The 19,420-nt window shown below is 40.0% G+C and overlaps 1 protein-coding gene across 4 annotated transcripts in view; it reads right to left on the bottom strand.

Moving 5' to 3' along the window:
* The window catches only part of EBF1 (EBF transcription factor 1), a 333,883-nt gene that overhangs the window by 283,950 nt on the left and 30,513 nt on the right, over nt 1-19,420 (bottom strand). For all 4 annotated transcript variants that reach the window (XM_044281258.1, XM_044281256.1, XM_044281257.1 and 1 more), the window contains exon 6: nt 15,267-15,335. In XM_044281258.1, the coding sequence (XP_044137193.1) occupies nt 15,267-15,335 (69 nt within the window). The remainder of the gene's footprint in view (nt 1-15,266; nt 15,336-19,420) is intronic.

Here is a 19,420-nt window from a genome sequence, read left to right on the forward strand (position 1 = left end):
GGTACACCATTAAGCATAGTGAGGAGGTGAAAGGAGTGGTAATGCCCCCTTGCGGGGCGTTACATATGCCCCACTATTTAGCTAATCTCCAGTGCTGCTTTTAGCTTGTGTTCTAGAGTTAGGGGACGAGGACTCTATGCGTGTCTATGACAATGTTAATTACACACGTCAATTCCTATGAACTATAGCTTTATATCTGGTGTCATCTTTTTGTGCAGTCTTGTGCCTTTATATGGTCACAAAATGTTTGTCTGTTTTGTGATCTGCGCTGACTTTTCTGTAGGAAAGTTGTCATGGTACAGACACATTTCTGTCACTTAGCTGCCATCACATTCTGCTTTTTATTACTTTATACTGTAGTTCCTATTACAGGACCATCTGTCTATATAATCTATACGAGCCACAATTGTGCAGCTTGCACATTTAGCTGTGTTTTAAGAACATGCTATTTACTTGTTTTTTATTATTACAGCTAAGGATATATGTACCATGGAGGCAGCCCATGTGACCCCAAAAACATTGGGCCCAGTCCAGGTTGGCTCCTTATTTTAATTTATGATGAGATTCTATACAGGAATAGCCACTAGTAAACAAGGGTACAAGAAATGACCGCTGAAACCTGGAAGGAGATGGTGCAAACAAGCACCAAGTCCTTTTGTCTCAGGTGGGGGTGTTAACCAGTACGAGAAGGGAATCCCCAACTCAGGCCCATCACCTATCTTACAGCTCAAGGATGGGCTCTCATGAGACTTGGAAAACCAATGGAGATGCAGATTCTATTATTTTAGGGAAATTATTTTTAAATATAAAAAGGGAAGAAAGTTATAAAAAATAAAAATCATTACTTACTTATCTGATCACCTACCAGTGCCACACTGGCACTACATCAGTCCCCCCAGTCTCCAATTTCCTGGTTCCAGGCTTGACACACAGGAAATGTCTTGGACTGCCCACTCAGCCAATCACTGCAGGTCACCTGTGAAGCCAGTGATTGGCTAAGGGAGCAATCCAAGCCATTTCTTGTGTGTCCTTCCTGGGACCAGGAAGTGAAGAGCAGCAGAGATCAGAGCACCATCAGAATGGCAGTGACAAAGGATCAATGAGGTGGGTAATGGTTTTATTCTATTTTTAACCCCTTTTTATATTTAAAAAAAAATATTCACCTGGAAAAGCAGTTTAATTTATTATATATGAAAGCAAGGAGGGACAAAAAATCAGTGCAGACCCAAAGGTTTCCCCTCCTCAATTACCTTTGCAGCCACTAATGGCACAGGGTTTTAGGCTACATTCACAAAACAATGAAATTTTTTTTATCATTAAATACATACACACTGTCAGTTTTTTATGGCTATTTTGCATCCATGTGCGCATCCATTTTATGGCCATTTGTCAATTTTGAATGTCCATTTTGATTCCATTTTTAATGGTCGTTAAAAACGGCCATTAAAAATGGATGAATTTCTTTGGCTCTTTTAAAAAAGTATAAATAAAGTCCCCGTAGTGCCTCCAGTGTGAATAATGGCCCCCAGAGTGCCACCCCCCAGTATAAAAATACCCCCATTAGAGCCCCACAGGAATATTAATGCCGCCATTAGTGGCCCCCAGTATAACGAATGCCCCTATTAGTGGCTCCCAGTACTAATCATGCCCCTATTAGTCCCCCCCTCATTATTAAGAATGTGGGGAGAAAAATAGGACATGTCCTATTTTCTGAAGGCTGCTATTCACTGGCCATTAAAAAAAAAACTGTCATTTGAATAGCCCCATTGACTTCAATTGTTTGTGAAAATGGCCATGTGATACCAGTTGAAAAAAAAGCCGTCAGACGGCTGTTTCTCACTGGCATGTGAAAGTGTCTGTGCCTGAGCATCATTGAGAACAATTGAGGTCTCCAATGGTAGAAACGTCATTGGTGGCACATAAGAATATATGGGCCACTTGGTACCATACCAATAGTATAGTGTCCAAGCTTCCTGTTATTGATGCCCCAAGGTCCTACTTAATTATTATTTGTATTATTATTTTTAGAAGCAGTACTATTAGTCCCACTTATCACAGTCAAGATAGGGTTATATAGAAAGTGTTGCATGACTCAATGACATTACCTGTAAAGAGGGTATCATACCAGACTGCAAAAATGCCTGCCTCCATTGAGTGTAATGGGATGCATTCCTCATAAAGGTGAGCAAAAGATATTGCATTATTACATTACATTAAGGGGATTTCAGAATGCTTTTTGCTGTACTGATCATGTCAGAGCATTCTAATCTTCGTGCAGCAGCTAAATAGTTAAAGAAAACAATGAAAGGAGAACGGGAGAATGGGTAGGATTTACTGGCGTTTACTTTTAATCTATGGTGCTTTTACTCTGTAGCTTATCAGCCCAATGTCAGCTTCCCTTTCCTCTTTTATACTCTGTGCATCGCCCCCCATGCTGCTGCTGGGGGACAGGACCCGAGTGTCTGTCAGCTTTTTGTCAGGGGGAAAAAAGAGAGAAGAAAAAGAAACGGAACAAGAGGCAAAGCAAAGCTAAGAAGAATCTATTAGATGTCACTGGGCTTTTGTATCCATGTCAATGATTCAGGATTAGAGTGTTTGAAATAATCTTATTGAGGAGAATCAAAGGAACCAGAGAGACAAGGCAGCCTCCGAAGCATATGGCAACAGCCTGGACAATATCTTATTAGGGATGTTTGCCCTGGCACCATTACCTCCGTAAGACATTATAAAACCAGCCATTCACCAACCTCTAGGTGCTACTGACACAGAAAAAAAAGTTTTCAAAAAGAAGGACTAACAAGAAATTCTTTCTCCAAATTGCTACATAATAGACTGGAAAAAAAGTCTTGACTTGCACTCTTGGGGTGAAAAATGTGACAATGATACAGAAAAAGTTGGATCTACCAGAATATGTAGTTATATCTCTATTAGTGAGCCTGATAAACTGACGGTACAGCCACCTGTTAAGCAAAATTCTGTCCTTGTATTGGTGCTTTATGTGGAGCCTGAGAGGGTCACACAATAGAAACAGTGACTAACAGCTGAGCTACCCAAAAATTCTGAATATTTACTGGGAGTGTATGTTGTAGCTGTAGATCCCCTCCTGGGTATGACATTATAGTAGCTGAATTAGTCTTATAAACTTCCAATAGTAATTGAATAAGGCTTGCGGCAGCTTTTCTGCTAACAAACTAGAAAAGTCAATGCTCCGGTAAGACTAGATTTATACATCGTTTTGATGCAGTTCTCGGGAAGAGGGTGGGGGTGGTATGTGGGGATGTGGTGCAGCCCTAGGTACCATGCTGCATATCTGGTGGAGCTGTCCTATGCTTACCCATTTACGACATGAGGTAACCACCCTCTACCCTTTCTGGGGACTCGTTTTCCCTAACCTCAGAGGCAACCCTGTTATCCATGTTTCCAGCCTTGATTTCTAGTTCTAGAAGGAGCCTTTTTTAAGTTTTTTTAATTCTCACTACTCAACAGATTATACCTTGCAGCTTGAGGTCCTCCACTCCTCCCACCCAGTCACAATGAGTAGAAGCCCTCAACCAGATCATGAAGATGGAGGAACTCAGGACAGAGTATGCTAGTTCACAAAAAGCTTTCCTTCAAATCTGGTTGTCATGGTCTCAACTTAGATCTTCTCCTGACCTGATGGTATGAGTAGAAGTTAGGCTTCCATAGATTCAACTACATATAGATGCATTTTGAATGTTTACGTCAGCTAATGCACTCACCAGGATATGTCCTATGTACCTCTTCCAAAATGCCCTACCCCCCACTTCCCTTCCATCCCTTCATATCTTTGTGGTATCTTTGGTTTCTCCCTATTACAATTTACCTGCATTACATAGTGTATGTGTATTCTCCAACAATATCTCCATGTAAGTCTGGACTTGGATTCTTTATTTTGTACATCTATATATACTCCGTGCAGGTCATTAATTAAAAATCATTTTTTGACTGACTCCTACAAAAAAGCTGACGTCAAAAGCAGAAAATACATACCGCATTACAAATACATATATGATTTCAGTCTTGGTTTTCACTTAATCCTATGGAGACTAACACATTCCAGTGAATCAGTATGGGCTTCCAATCCTGGAACTTTTCCATCTATGATTGCTTTGAAATTTGGCAGCCATTTTTAACTCATCCATGGGAAAACGATGATGTTATGATTTCAATTAAGTAAGGAATTATGATTATATGGTCAACATGGTCAAAACAAATTGTCTGGCCCCAATCATGAGAAACAATGAAAGAGAACACAAACAGTGTTGGTTACCGTAAGCCGTCGGCATCTCTGGCTATCTCCTGCACATATAAACCTCAAGGGTCTATCAAGATCTTTGTATCCGTGATTACGAGAAGTCTTAGAAGGCGAATTTAAGCTGATCTACTTTCTGCAATGCCATCTTTTTCTGATTCTTGCACAGCAAACCTAATTAGCAAACTCACTCATTAGTCTTCTAGAAAAATTAGCACAGCTTATGCTAATTACTCCAGTAAAATTTAATAAACTCTTTGAAATAGGGATAGACTAATGAGGTTTTATTTATTGAACTAAAATAACGGTAAGGAAAAAGGTTAGGACACAGGGATACCCATTGTGGTAATAAAACTACAATTTATTCCATTCCAGCACAGGAATTTTATAGCTGCGCTTTTAAATTCAAATATGAGTTACAATTCGGATGTTAAATCAATCCTGAACTTAATTTAAAAGAAGAAACTCTCCTCCCCCCTCTTCCAGCCATGATTTGCTGCTCGGAATAACTTCTCGCTTTTAATGGGGGTAGTGAATTTGTGTCACGGAAATAGCTCCTTTCAAATGACATCATTGGATCATTAGACGGCATTTCGTTTCTGAGAAATCAGAGTCTTTGGGCATATTCACGGCACCTTACAAGCTACAGAAACACAAACGGGGGTTCACAGGAGTCTAAGAAAATCTGTGGGCTGGCCAAGAGAGCTCAAGACGTTACATACACTTAAAAGGTGCCTGGAAAAATCACACCTTTAATATACTTGGCAATGACACAAGGACATCCCAAGAATGGAACAGAAGATCTGATAGACTAAAAGGTTTTGGTATAGATAATTAATATTTTTATGTGCGCGGGGTTATCATGATTTGTCGTGTTCCATGTATAGCTCGTGAATAAAAGAAGACTTTCTTAAAGGTTAATTCCTCTTAAAAGATATACATTCAGGTGTGACAGCAGTTAACCTTAAAGGGGTTGCCTGGTTTCAACAAGAAAATGAACACTGTGGAATAACCTAAAATAAGGAACTGGGAAGTACTTACCTAGCCATTCCAGATCTCTAGGCCAGGCTTTGTTTACCCGTCTGCAGCTGTGATGTCATGTTGACAGTACATGATCACTGCAGCACTAAGCCAATGATTGACCGTCAATCAAATAACATGATGTCCCTGCTGCAGCCGGGTAAACAAATACCAGTGACTGTGAGTGTTTCTCATTAAGTTATTTTAGGCTATTCCGCAGCATTATTTTTTGCTGAAAATGGACATTCCCTTTAATATCCCTCTTCACCTCATGCTGAACTCACCAGAACCAAGAAAGCTCAGATATTAGGTGTTGTTTGATGGGTCCTTACATTTTATTCCTGCCACTTTCTCTTCCTGTGACATGATAGAAATAAGGCAGCCACAACAAAAGTTAGACTCTAGTGGCATGCGATTGACTCCAAAAGTATGTCTGGACGGCATTGTCTCTGTGAACCTTTGGGGCCCTATTTTATTAGAGATCCATATTTGTGTGAAAGCCTGCCGAAGGGTCAATACTGTGGTGGGAAGTCAAACCCCAAGTTTGGCATTAGGAAGCAAGATATTGGGGATAATCATATCAAGAAGTCATATGCGCTGGATTACAAAGAATCTCCATGGATGGTAGGGTCAGTCATGGAGTAGCTGGAATGTCATAAAGGCTATGAAAAGTATGGTCTTGTTATTCCATAGGATCAGCCAAGACAATGTGTTTCCCAGCTAGTGAACCACGATGGAGATTATTGCCCAAAATCCAACCTTCGGAAGGACGTTGTCTATATGGTGGAAGCCTCCATTCTGCATAGGTAAGCTATTTATTATTTTTAAAAAAAAGTTGGTCGGTCAAACTGAGATCATCTATGAATTTAATAATTGATGGCACGAGTCTTAAATAGACCACTAGGTTTATTCTAAGTACAGAGGGGATTTCCACAGTTGGTAAGAAAATTTTGCTTGTTACATGGGAATCAACTCTTACAAGAAATAAGTGATGTTTCCACCATTCTCTGCTTTATTACAGGTTATGAAACCTGACTGAAAGGGGGCATCATGGCTATTAAAAAACTACGGGACCTTTTCACATTGTAATGGCAAAAATACAAGAGAAATTCTCTTTCATCCATATTCATATTACAATATATTATTTTATGAAGTCACTTCATTGTGCCAGATCAAAAATCGGTAAAACACAATGACCTTGTTTACATGATGTCTCCCCATACCTAGGCTTGTACAGTATCTGTTCCTTTTTTTACACCACAATGAGAGTTGCAGTTTCGAGAGTACACCCAGGAGCTTCTATACGACATCCTGTGCAACCCTTCCCAATGTCGTCACAAGCCAACGCTGAGATATTCCTTTACCTTTACACATAACAAATCTATTTATCTTTTTCTATCTATCTGTCTTTCTATTCACTGATTTGCTTACTATTATGTTCCCAAATCCCTTAAAGGATATTTTAGTATATTTTATATTGTAGAGCATACAAAGTGCTAAGATATAAATTTAAAAAAACACTTAACTTTTTAGTATATTTCACAAACCGCCATTCTGACATAATTCTGATTTTACCGTTAAATGGGAATACAGTGGATTTTCTTAGAGCTGAGGCCATTTCCTCCAGGGATCTATTATCTGTCAGCCCATCTATATCTATCTACCTACCTATCTACCGTATGTAATATATCTGGCTTGCCATGCATAAATGATGCATCATAAGTTATTCAAACTATATTTGTAAGTGAGTATGACTAATTCCCTTATACTGTAGGAGGGTGTAAGAATCTTATGTAAATTGCCCTATGTTGTCTTTCTTTAAATATGCATTTCACATCATGGGAAATTCATGTTTTCTAGAAAGGACTGCCCAGTTCTGAATACCCACTGAATGCAAAAGAAGTGATTCCAGTAATTAAGGTATCAACTAAAAAGCAGCAAATATAAGAAATATGTATTCTATTCACAAAATATATTTAAACAAAATTGCTTACAAAATATTACTGACAACTACACAAAGTATTACTGTTTATGCTACAATCAGCAGAATATGGAAAAAGCAGGCTTGAACATATATCAGTGTACTAGATCTCACTATTAGACACATCATTGACCCAAGGGGGTATTATTGACCTCTACACTGTGGGTTTATACAGTACAAAAGGCATTAATAAGCAGGTAAAATGTTTTAAATTAGGGTTCTCCTTAGAGAACCCAAAGGAAATGTGACACACTTCTTGGCTAATCACTTCTGAAGGGGCTCAGATTTACAAAATAGGAGTGTCTTGTAATTGTAAGGACATATGTTTGACTGAATTAGACTCTGTTGCATTGCAGAAGGGGCCATAGGTTAGGTTGTCCAAATTCCCCTTTCCCATTGGGGACACAAACAAGCAAAAGATCTCTCCTTCTCCACATAAGCAAACAATGGAGGGCTAAAGCAGCACCAAGGGGCCCATTGCCCTACATTCCAACAATAAAACGAAAGAAAAAAAAAAAGCAGAGGGTGCTCTTGGATAGTGAAAAACTGGTGTACCATGGAGCAGGAGCAGGTGTTGGCTGATAGGGACGGCCACAACAAGCCTCACTACCTAGGCCATGAAATTTAGATGTATGGCTGGGACAGTACAATGATTGGTTAAGGAAATCCTTGCTACATTGTGGCAATAATCAGCAAAGGGACCTGCTCTATGTATATCTAGGTATAATTGGTTATCTCCACTAATTATTTCACATTTAGACCTGAGAATGTACAGAAAAGCAGGCAGCTCCCTCTGTGATCATGACAAATTTATTTTAAAAAAATAATCACATTTTCAGAAGACAGCTTAAAATATTTTCTATTCTGTCTAAATCAATAAAGTGCTACACAAAAGCAAACACAGAACTGTTCGGGCTGCGCTAAGATTTGCATGCTCAAAGAGATCAGGCTTAGAAATTAGGAATCTGGCAAACAGACTTAGATGCTGTTATTTTTCTATCCTTTATTTGGGAGGGGGTTATTAGGGCCACAGGTCATCGACTGTCCACATTACCATATGATGAACCATATCAACTATGCATATTACTGTTTTTTTCTCCCAATAAGATGCATTTTTCCCCCCAAAAAAGTGGGGGGGGGGAATGCCCCTTATCGGGCGAATACTAATGAGTGGTTCCATTATGCTCATTAGTACTGGAGGACTGGGAAGCAGTGAAGCCTCTGTACTCACCGCTTACTCGCCCTCGGCTGTTGGCTGTGCGTGAGGGCGCTCTGTGACCTGACGCTGTGTGTGCCAGTTCACAGCACAGCCGGAGGAAGGATGAAGAGGATCGTGCTGGAGGAGAGGAGCAGCGGAGTCTGGAGAAGGATTCGTTTTTTTATTTTATTCCATATGAGACTTCTGGTGGCTGATATAACTTGGCTGGGACCCCATGAGAGGCAATGGGGGCTGGTATAACGCTGCTGGGGGCTATTGAGAGGCAATGGGGATGATATACCTTAGCTGGGGGCTGCTGAGAGGCTGCTGGGGGCTGCTATAATGCTGCTGAGGGCTGATGAGAGGCTGCTGGGGGCTGATGAGAGGCAATGGGGGCTGATATAATACTGATGGGGGCTGGTGAGAGGCAATGGGGGCTGATATAACGCTGCTAGAGCCTGATGAGAGACAATGGAGGCTGATATAACGCTGCTTGGGGCTGTTTCTAAGAGGCAATGGGGGCTGATATAACGCTGCTAAGGGCTGATGAGAGGCTGCTGGGGGCTGATGAGAGGCAATGGGGGCTAGTGAGAGGCATATAGGGGCTGATGAGAGGCATGGGGGCTGATATGAGGCATATGGGGTCTGATGAGAGGCATGGGGCTTTGATCTGAAGTCTGATTGAGGGTCATTCACATTGGGGTCTGAGCTGAGATCTGATTGAGGGTCTGATCTAAGGTCGTATTGGGGTCTTATTAACATTGGGGGACTGATTGGGGCTGTCAGCTGAGGTCTGATTAACATTGGGGGTCTGATTGGTGATCTGACTAGACCACCATTCAGACTCTAAAACATAGGTGCGTCTTTTGGGCTGGTGCGTCTTATAAGGCGAAAAATATGGCAGTACATAACTTATTTTACTGATCTAATAATAAGGAAATATAACAACACCATAATACAGTACATATAATGCATATGTATAAATCTTCTAACCATTCTTGATGAATCATTCTTACCATTATGACGAAAATAAATCACTGACTAATGCTGCTGTTATCACATTTACTTTAGTTCATAAGTAACCATTATCAAGTGGTCTTGAAAAGAAAATAATCTTTACAGCCACACCACCGTGTGTAGAAGTGACTCATTCATTACACAAACTTGGCAGTCAACCAGCAAAGCATATACTCTTTACAGCACAATTACATATCTATATATGAATGCAACCAACATTCAAGTACAAATACGGCATTAAAAACGCAACACACAATTAGAAAAGAAGGGCTACAGCACAACCCTGTCCATAGGATGCATCAGCCTGAGAGTGCAGGGGTACTACATCTCAGCTCTGTTTACTTCAATGGAGATGCGTTGCAATACCAGGCGCAACCTATGGACAAGGATCCAGAGTGAAAAGCCACAATAAAGAACATCTCTCACTATGGAGAACCTGAGATGCCTGTGCATTACTTGGTAAGTCCATTCATTTCAACGGACAGGTGTAATGCTTTGTTTCTCCTGTGGTGGCACTGCAAGGAAATTGAATACTTGCTGCGAGGTTCCATTACAGATTGCAGGTACACCCTGTGATCAGCCTGACATCGGGAACTCTTCATACATAAAGGGATTGTCCAACGTAGACAACCCCTTTAAGCACAGGAAATAAAAGAGCATCTAAGGTGCTAAGAGCTGTCATCATGTTTCCCTCTAACCTCTTGTTGATTACTTCAACCTTTTAGAAAATCCAGCTATATACATTTCGCATTTTGTAATTCAAAAACTTTACAAAAGGAAATGCATTTCCCAAAAATCAAAACATATTTGAAAATCAAAATTGAAATAATGTTTCTTTTTCTTCTTAATTGAGACTTAGATAAGATCAGTTTTTGCTCATGCTATGCTATAAACTTATTTATTCATATGGTACAAATGTAAAAAAATAATAATAATTCAACAAAATGCCCCAAAAATCAACAATATATTCTATAATATTTTACAGAAATCCTTAGAATCTTACATAAAACAGAACAAAATTAACAAGCTGATTCAGTTTGCTAGTTGTAAAAAAGGCCGCATATCTTAAACAGTAACAATTTCACGCCCTACTGATCCAGGCCTCTTTACTGTCAGTCCTTGTTAATGCACTGTACACTTTCTACACTCAAAGGAGGGTTAATACACAGAGACCAGTAATGAGAACAGGACAGTGCGACGATATATCCAATTACGTAAGGCCTAACTAAAAAGAAGGAAAAAGCCTGATACAGGAACTAATAACTACCCAGTGTAAAACAAGGGAAAGGAGAGAGGAAAAAATAATAAACAAGCCGGGAACAGAAATAATAGGTGGAAAACGAGCTGCAGTGTAGAAAAAGAAAGTTGTGATAAGAGGTTTAGTAACAGTAAACTATGATGACAAATACATAATATAAAAAATATATATAAAATATAATATAATAGATACACAGCAGAAAGATAGGTATAAATAGATATTAAAAACACGGATAGCGAAATAGACAATAGATAAATAGATACGATAGATAGGAGATAGATATGAGTTTGATAAGTAAATAGATTAATAGGTTGATATTGTCAAGAGAAGATACTGTAAGTAGAGAATTTTTTTTATTTAATTGAAATTAATAAATATCTATCTACATCTATCTACTTCAGTCTATCTATCCATCAATCTATATGTTACCTATCTATCTATACACTGATTTGCTTACTATTACGTTCCCAAATCTTTTGTATTCTCTAGTTTAAAACCATAAGACCAACAATAGAAGATAACTGCTTTCACAGAATACTTTAAAGGATTTTTTGTATATTTTATATTTTAGAGCATACAAAGTGCTCTACTTAAAGATATAAATAAAATAAAAAAACACTTAACTTTTTACTATATTTCACAAACTGCCATTCTGACATAATTCAGATTTTATCGTTAAATGGGGATACAGTGGATTTGCTTAGAGCTGAGGCCATTTCCTCCAGGGATTTTTTCACAGATTAGTTCCTTACACAGACCATTCCTACTCGTTGACAGACACATTCCATAAACCAGCAAGGCCATTTGGGAAAAAAAAAATAACACAACAACTTTGGACTGTGATATTTCACATTCTAGCAAGTTAACCTATAATATATTGTGTGCACTTACATGAATGGATCAGGGTAGCTACCCCCGTACTGGGTGAAAACGACATATTAAGTTCATTACATTCTTTTTAATTCATTTTTGGAAAATGTAAACAGAAAACTAATAGTCTAATAAACTAATCCTAGTTATATAATATTGATCCATATACATGTGTATATATATATGTACGAACGTTGATGAGGGAATTAAAATCAACACATTGACCTATTTTCAACACAGAAGTAAAGAGAACATGAGACGGTCCTTTAGCTAAAATTTTAAAGGGGCCCCACTTTGGAGCTTTTTGCACCATCCCAGCATGACCAACATTTTTTTATTTTACAGTGCCCACGGAAAATTTGAATCACTGTCCATTAGGAACCAGAAGATGGAAAACCTAGGTTGGGACCTCCTCTCTCTATTGGCCCCATATCGGCATCAGTTTTTTTGGTACAGTGACCCTTGTACAGAAGCATATATTATACTGAAATATGAACATTTATAAAATATTTTCCAAAAGATGAATCAGCTTTGTTCACACATGATTTTCAAATCAGCTGTAGAAGTCACTGGAATGGGGCTAAACTGCGACACCAGATACAGCTTATGGACAAAAGTGGTGCTGTTTCTGGGAGAATGCAGCCATTTTGTTCTAATCTCACACAACCCCCTTTAATCAGAGACTTTATCGTCTTGTCTTGTCTCATCTATGTCCAAATTCTTTTTGGATAAACACATATAAATTTAAAGTAGTTGATCACTTTCTGGTGATGGAGAGTCATGTGACACATAACCCAGCCTCCTCCGTTCTAAAACAATGTATTTGAATGTAGTAGGCATCACATAGAGATGATTTGGCTGGTACCATGACCCTCTATCAGCAGCCATTTTATAGATGGGACCTCTGTGTGGACAGCACAAAAGACTTGGCAAACAAGGGAAACACCTTATGAAATATAGAAAATGGCACACACCGTTAACAAAGACTATATTAGTAAGTGCCATATACTCATCTTACAAAGACCAGAAAGTAGCCAACCCCTTTAATGAAAACCAATGCGTAAAATGGCTAAACAAAATATCAATTTAAAACATACAAACTGTACATTAAAGAGGATCATTTTCCGCCTAGTAGAAAGCCAACGGCTACTTTTAACACTTACAAAAAGAGCACCTTTAGGACCCTTTCACCTATGCCCAGCAATCAGCTCATTCTGGTGTGAAGTGGAAAACACCAGACGGGAACCGAAGCCAGAACTGATCCCATAGCTTTCTATAAGATCACGCACATATATCCGGCACATCAGTTGTGATGTCGGATGCCAAATAGCGCCGGACAGAAAAACGTTGCATGCTCAGTTTTTCTGTCTAGCATTTTCAGTGAAGCGACCAATATATAGATGACATTCAAGTAACTATTTTGTCATAATTCAGCCCATGGATAGTGAGTAAGTCAGAGAAGAATATTGAATTTCGTATACTTCATCTACTATGCATCATCAAATGGGGACTTGAGTTGGAAGGACAAAGATTCCACCATCAAGCGTTATAGACAACTTCATACACTCACATATATTGTTGTCCATATTCCAAAACCAGAATGCAAGGACACCAAAATTTATGGATCCTACTTAACCAGGCATCTAAAAAACCTAATGAGCAATGTAGGAGTTATATGTTTTATTTAGAAACAGAAGACAAGACCAACAAAGAAGATGAATACACTCCATTTCACTCCACTACACTTCACTACACTTCATACACTCACATATACTGTAGTCCATGTTCCAAAACCACACTACAAGGACACCAAAGTCCATGGATCCTACTTAACCAGGCATCTAAAAATGTAATCAGCTAGGTAGGACCTATTATATGTTTTATTTCGAAACAGGCAAGACAAGACCAACAAAGAAGATGGTTGAGCACATTTTACAAGAACTTCTCTTGGTGAAGGGTGTAGTGTAAACCCACCTCTCCTCACACTCTAGCAAATGAGCTAGACAGACCTGGTCTCCAACACCAGACATCCATCTATCAGGTACATAGGACATGGATATGAAATACACAAAGCTAATTGAGATCAAAGCCACATAAACCAAATCTTAATACATGCAGTATGGTAGGTCACATGATAGTATCTACCACCCATTGCCAACAAGATGGCCATTTTGTTGGCTAATTAAAGTCCCAAAATATGTTGAGTGGGCTTGGTTCAGGAGCCATGGCCCATAGTCAGTGTTCAAAATCCTACTGGTCATGGTGGATTCAAAGGATGTATTCTCATGAAAAATTGGTGAGGCCACAAAATGACTATGTCTTGGCAATGGGGGGACGTTATCCTCACAATGAAAGCACCAGTGACTTTTAATTTTATTTTCAAATGTAATGTTGTGCATAGATAAATAAGAATTCCCAAAAGAATTCCACCTTCTTTCTATTTTCCCCTTTCCCCAGAGACATCCTATTTTGCTGACCCAGACTACCTTAGGAAACACCATCTCTCCCTCAGTCCTAATTACAATACTTCTGGTCCCTGCTCTGCCCAGACAGCCTTCTCATAGGGAACATTGATGTGGATGAAAAACATAATCCTCAGGAGGTCCTGAAACTCTCCTGACATGTCTGTGTTTATAAATACATGTATATTAAAATAATCTTAACCACCCTTTTTTAGAACTCCATGTTGTTCTTATCCTGTTATTCCTCAAGAAAATACTGGATGTTACCATTCCCCTTGTCCCGACACGCTCTGGCGCTTTCCAATCAGTGCCAATAGCATTGGAACATGTATGGCCACACTCTACTGAACCTCTTATTGAGGGATGGTAATGCCCAGAATTATTTTCCTTTATAGATTTCCAGGAAGACTAACAGAGGAATGGCACAAGGCATAATTGCTAAAAATTGTGCCAGCATTGTTATTCATAAACATGTAATGACTAAAGTAGACATGTGAGGAACGCAGGTAAGACCTTTATAACATGGCTCAGTATCTTCATCCGTGTTTCATCAGTGTTTTCTATGACAATGCTGACTGGCCAGGGCATTAGGACTAGGGGAGGGATGCATTTATGTAGAGCAGCCTGACTAATAGCAACAGCTTATTTATATAGACATTGTAATTGATGTATGTCCTCTATTACAATGGTGGCCCTCTTCGAGATTCTCCTTTAAATTCTGTAAATATAGGTAGGTATAGCAATTAAATAGATCTGATCTTGGAGTTACTGTACTCATTAAGAGTCACCATTGTGAAGCCTCATGTGGATATAATAGTGTGCCATAGATATAGCTGTATTTAAGGTTTTTGACATCTAGCTTTATTAGTACAAAGCCAGGTAGTTTCATGAAAGCCAACGTGTGTTTGGCGTCTCCCATTTACAGTAATTCCAATGATCGGTCTAAGAACCTTTATTAAGTTTGAAAAGCAATTAGAGAATGTGCTACATTATGGAACAGATGTTATAAAGGGCAGGGAAGGTGTTACATGGTTGAGTGCTCGCTCATCTAATGCCACTGCAGTGTGCTGTACCCAACCGTCACTGCTGCTTTCATCTGCCCAACACCCGCTCAGAGAAGCGGCATGGGGCAGGTGTTTCATTGTAATGAGGTTCAGCAATGGAGAAGAAATAAAAGCAGCTCCAACCTGTCAATAATCACCGGATCGGAGGGTGTCTCATTCCGATTCCCACAGCTCTTCTTATCACAACAGCGACTGCGGAGTAAAAAAAAACAAGAGGAGGTTTCAGTATTATAGTTGTAATGCAAATTCAGCCTCATTGAGATAGCAGGTTCAAATTGCACTGACATTAACGGCATCCTAGCTACCTGGAAGCGGTGTCAGAAAACCTGTTAAGGCCACATGGGGGCTAATTACTCCATTTTACCTCGTCCAGCACAGCCACCAGCTTATTAGGCCTACGAGCGACACAGAGAAATGAGTAAATTGTCCCCTAAATACCAATTTTGTGTCTTTTTTTTAATAGTTTTCTAAAAATAGAATTCACATCTGAACCCCAATTTATAGGAGAACAATACAAAAACTGTGCAAAGGATATGTACATTTTTGCTATCTGGAAGACTAAAGGGTTTTTCTGGAACCAACATAGGATAGGTCATCAGTATGAGATTGATGGAGGACTGATGCCCAGCACCCCCTCCGACCAGCTGTTAACAGCAGTTGCAGGTTCCAAAACTGAACAGTATATGGAGCGGAAACAGCACAGCTCCCTACCCGGTGTAGTGGCCGCTCTCAGGTACTGCAGCTGATGTTCCTATGCAAGTGAATCGCTCCTATTCCTATGGATAGTAAACGCGGTGGTTTTCTGCATGCACACAACATTTACACTATATGGAATGAAATTACCATTGGCAATTTTATCACATTTTCACCGAAAAATCTGCAATGACTTTGCAGAATAATCTGCATGTGTTACAAGCAGATTTGTTGTGGATTTGCCACGGATTTTACCCTATGTACTGCAAAGGGTGAAATCCGTAGTGGAAATTGGAAACACAAATTGACATGCTGTGTATTTAAAATCCACACTGCTGGTCAATTTATGCTGCATTTAGGGCTCATGCACACAGCCGCCGCCCAGCTGTGACGGTATTGCGGGCCCGCATACAGCGGGTTCGCAATACACGAGCACCAGCCATGTGTACCCAGTGTGCACCCCGCATCACGGATGCGGACCTATTCACTTGAATGGGTTCGCAATCCGGGAGATGCGGTGCGGTGCGGAACGGAGGCATGGATTGGATCGTTTTCTGTCCGTATCTCTGCACCACAAAAAAGTAGTGCATGCATTACCTTTTGCGGTGCAGACCATCGGATGCGGATCGCGGACCCCATTAAAGTGAATGGGTCCACGATCCGCATCCGGCAGCCCCGCAGTCGGTGGCCGTGCATTGCGGACCCGGCTAGCACACGGTCGTGTGCATGAGCCCTAAGACATAGCAGAAAAAAATCCACATAGAAATCAGAGCATGTTGCAGATTTCCAAATCGGTAGCATGTTAATTTTGGTGCGTAATTGCAGCAGATATCCACCACACATTCACCCTTTGCAATGTGTACAGTGAAATACATGGTGAATCTGTAGAACAATCCAATTAGAAATTTGCATGTAACACATCACATGCAGATTTTGCAGTGTTATCAGTGTGTATTCGCAACAGGTCTGCAACAAGATTTATAGCAGAATTATTTCCTAAGTGCTCTTTCACATGACACAGAGGATTTACAGCAGCACAGTTTATATGGTTCCATACTACAGGGCTGTAGGCACTGGACTATCGATGTTTGTGGACATTTTCCCCTATTGCTACTACACAAAGCTATCAACTCCCTACTTTATTGCACTTTGAAGAGTTAACTTGCACTATGATTGATGTTCACAGGGAAATCCGTTTAGTCAATCCGCATCAATTGGTGCAGATTTGTTGCGGATTTGGTGAAAATTTTCTGCATGCGTATTTTACTGTCCCCATTGAAGTGAATGGAGAAAATCCAGACAGGAAAAATAAAATAAATTGACATGCTGCAGATTTTAAAATCCGCACTGAAAAAATCTGCATTCTGTGCATGAGAATTTCAAATTCTCATAGAATACAATGTACATGACACGCAAATCCGTGCAGAAAATCTGCACACAATCCTGATCGTGTGCATTTAGCCTAAGGGACCATGCAAAGGTTTAGAGGAAAAATCCAGATACATTGACCTTCTGACTGTCTGGTTTAGCTCTGTTGTTTACGTCTAAAGACTTGTTTATGTCCGGAAAAACTGCTTAGTCGTTCCCATGGACTTGTGTTGAAACTCTGTATAAGTCCACAGGAGACTGAGATTGCAACATTGTTTCTATTTAGGCTGTGCTTCTCCACGCTACCTTTCCCACTAGAAGGTTCTAGTTCAGTTAGAAACTGTATAAAAAGAGAGCAGTAAGGGCCCCTAGTTGTCTGCAGATAGAGATCCATGTTTAGTAGAAAAGAGTCTGCTGGTCTGCAGATAGGGACCAGTGTTTAGTAGAAGATACTCTGCCATACTGCATGAGTGCCCAGAAGAAGACACTGAGACATAGATACTCCACAGACCCTGAGTCACTAGCCCTTTGACTAGAGGACCAGCCAGAGAACTGAGCCACCAGCCCTTTGGCCAAGGTACCAGCCTTCTGAGAGAGAGGGACAGACAGCTCAGGCTTTTCCTCAGAACAGAAGCATCTTCCGCCAGGGAGGAGACTGAGAAGCCAGTTCAGTGCATTGCTTGTACTGTTTTGTATGTGAGTTCCTCCAGTAAAGAAACGACTGGCTTACTACGAATCCTGACTCACTGGACATTTTTCCCATTGGGGGGCACCATACTTTACCATCCTCTCCACACCACAACGATGTCCGGGGGACAAAGCGTAGCATTGGGACCATCACAAACCTCTGATTTAAAGTATTCTCCCCTTAAACCTATGCTTCTAGGAGAGAATATATCTAAAATATGCCATTGGAAGGAACATGGCACCATTTTTCACTAGACTGATACCCTTGTATGAAATAATAGGTATATGGTAATATAGTATAATACATGGACCTCTGAGGACGCTGCCTTACAGCATGCAGACAACTGAGAACTTGAGCTATAATATGGACATGTGCACAATCCAGGGCTAGAACTACACAGACATACAGTCTACTATTGTAAGATTGTGCCACTTTAGTGTTCCCTATTGAAGAAACAACAAAAAACTTTACAACCACTCATTATGCACTTTCATTTAGCTTTCCATAGCAAAGTACACCAGTGCAGACTAAAGAAAAACTGACTTCAAATAGTACCCTCACGATAAATTCGCCCTATAGTATATATCTGTGGGGGGCTACTGAAAAGAGCGCCCTGCAAACCATGCAAGTATTCCAGTCCTTGTAAATGTAAGAAAAAAACTCATTACAAAATTTTGAATCAAAAACAAAAATGCATAATCGATAATTACAATAAAAGCTAAAACAGGAAACAGGGATTTATGACCGTTGTATAGTAGAAGCCTTTTGCATTCATCTCTTCCACATTTTCCGTAGAACATGGTAATTCAGCCTTCCGCCACCGGGACAATTGCATATTTCATTAATCTTTACAGTGAAATAAAACTATACACACAGTGTACTTTACTAGACGACTCATTTGGGAAAGTCATTTGTCCCGGTGACTAGAACAGTGGAAAGGTTTTGACTTGTAATAAATAATGATTCAAGTTCCAGCCTCTGTGAGTTTTACCCAGACGCTGCACAGACACTCCTGCTTCTAACCTAAGGTACCCCCTGCCAGCTGGACTAATGCCACTTTGTGACCTGCAGGGTACAACAAAGTCATCGCTATCAAAGCCATCTTTCCTTGATCTCTCACACAATGTAGCCAATTTCTACAAGGTTGTGCCATATGTGACACACAGAGTTTGTGGATGGCCACATGCTTTAATGGCAGGGACGGAGATGTTTGTCCAAGGAATAAGGCAGATAGAGTTGACGCCTGAAATTTAGGAGCAACAGGATTCCAACTTTGGAAAATTGAGGCCAGACATGCCTTAAATGTTATGCACCTAGGCATATTACGGATCCATACAACTTCCGTAATGTGCCCTCATAGAGGTGTAATGTTGAGACCATAATGCCTCAGATATGAATTCCATTATTACAAAGATGTTCTCCTATAGAAGAATTGCTTCTAAGGGTGAATACAACTTTAATGCTCTGCCATTGGGCAGACGCATAACTCGAAGCTCCTGGGCCAAAATGTAAAATCTGTAACAGGGCC

Source organism: Bufo gargarizans, chromosome 2, assembly GCF_014858855.1.
Source record: "Bufo gargarizans isolate SCDJY-AF-19 chromosome 2, ASM1485885v1, whole genome shotgun sequence".
Lineage (NCBI taxonomy): Eukaryota > Metazoa > Chordata > Amphibia > Anura > Bufonidae > Bufo > Bufo gargarizans.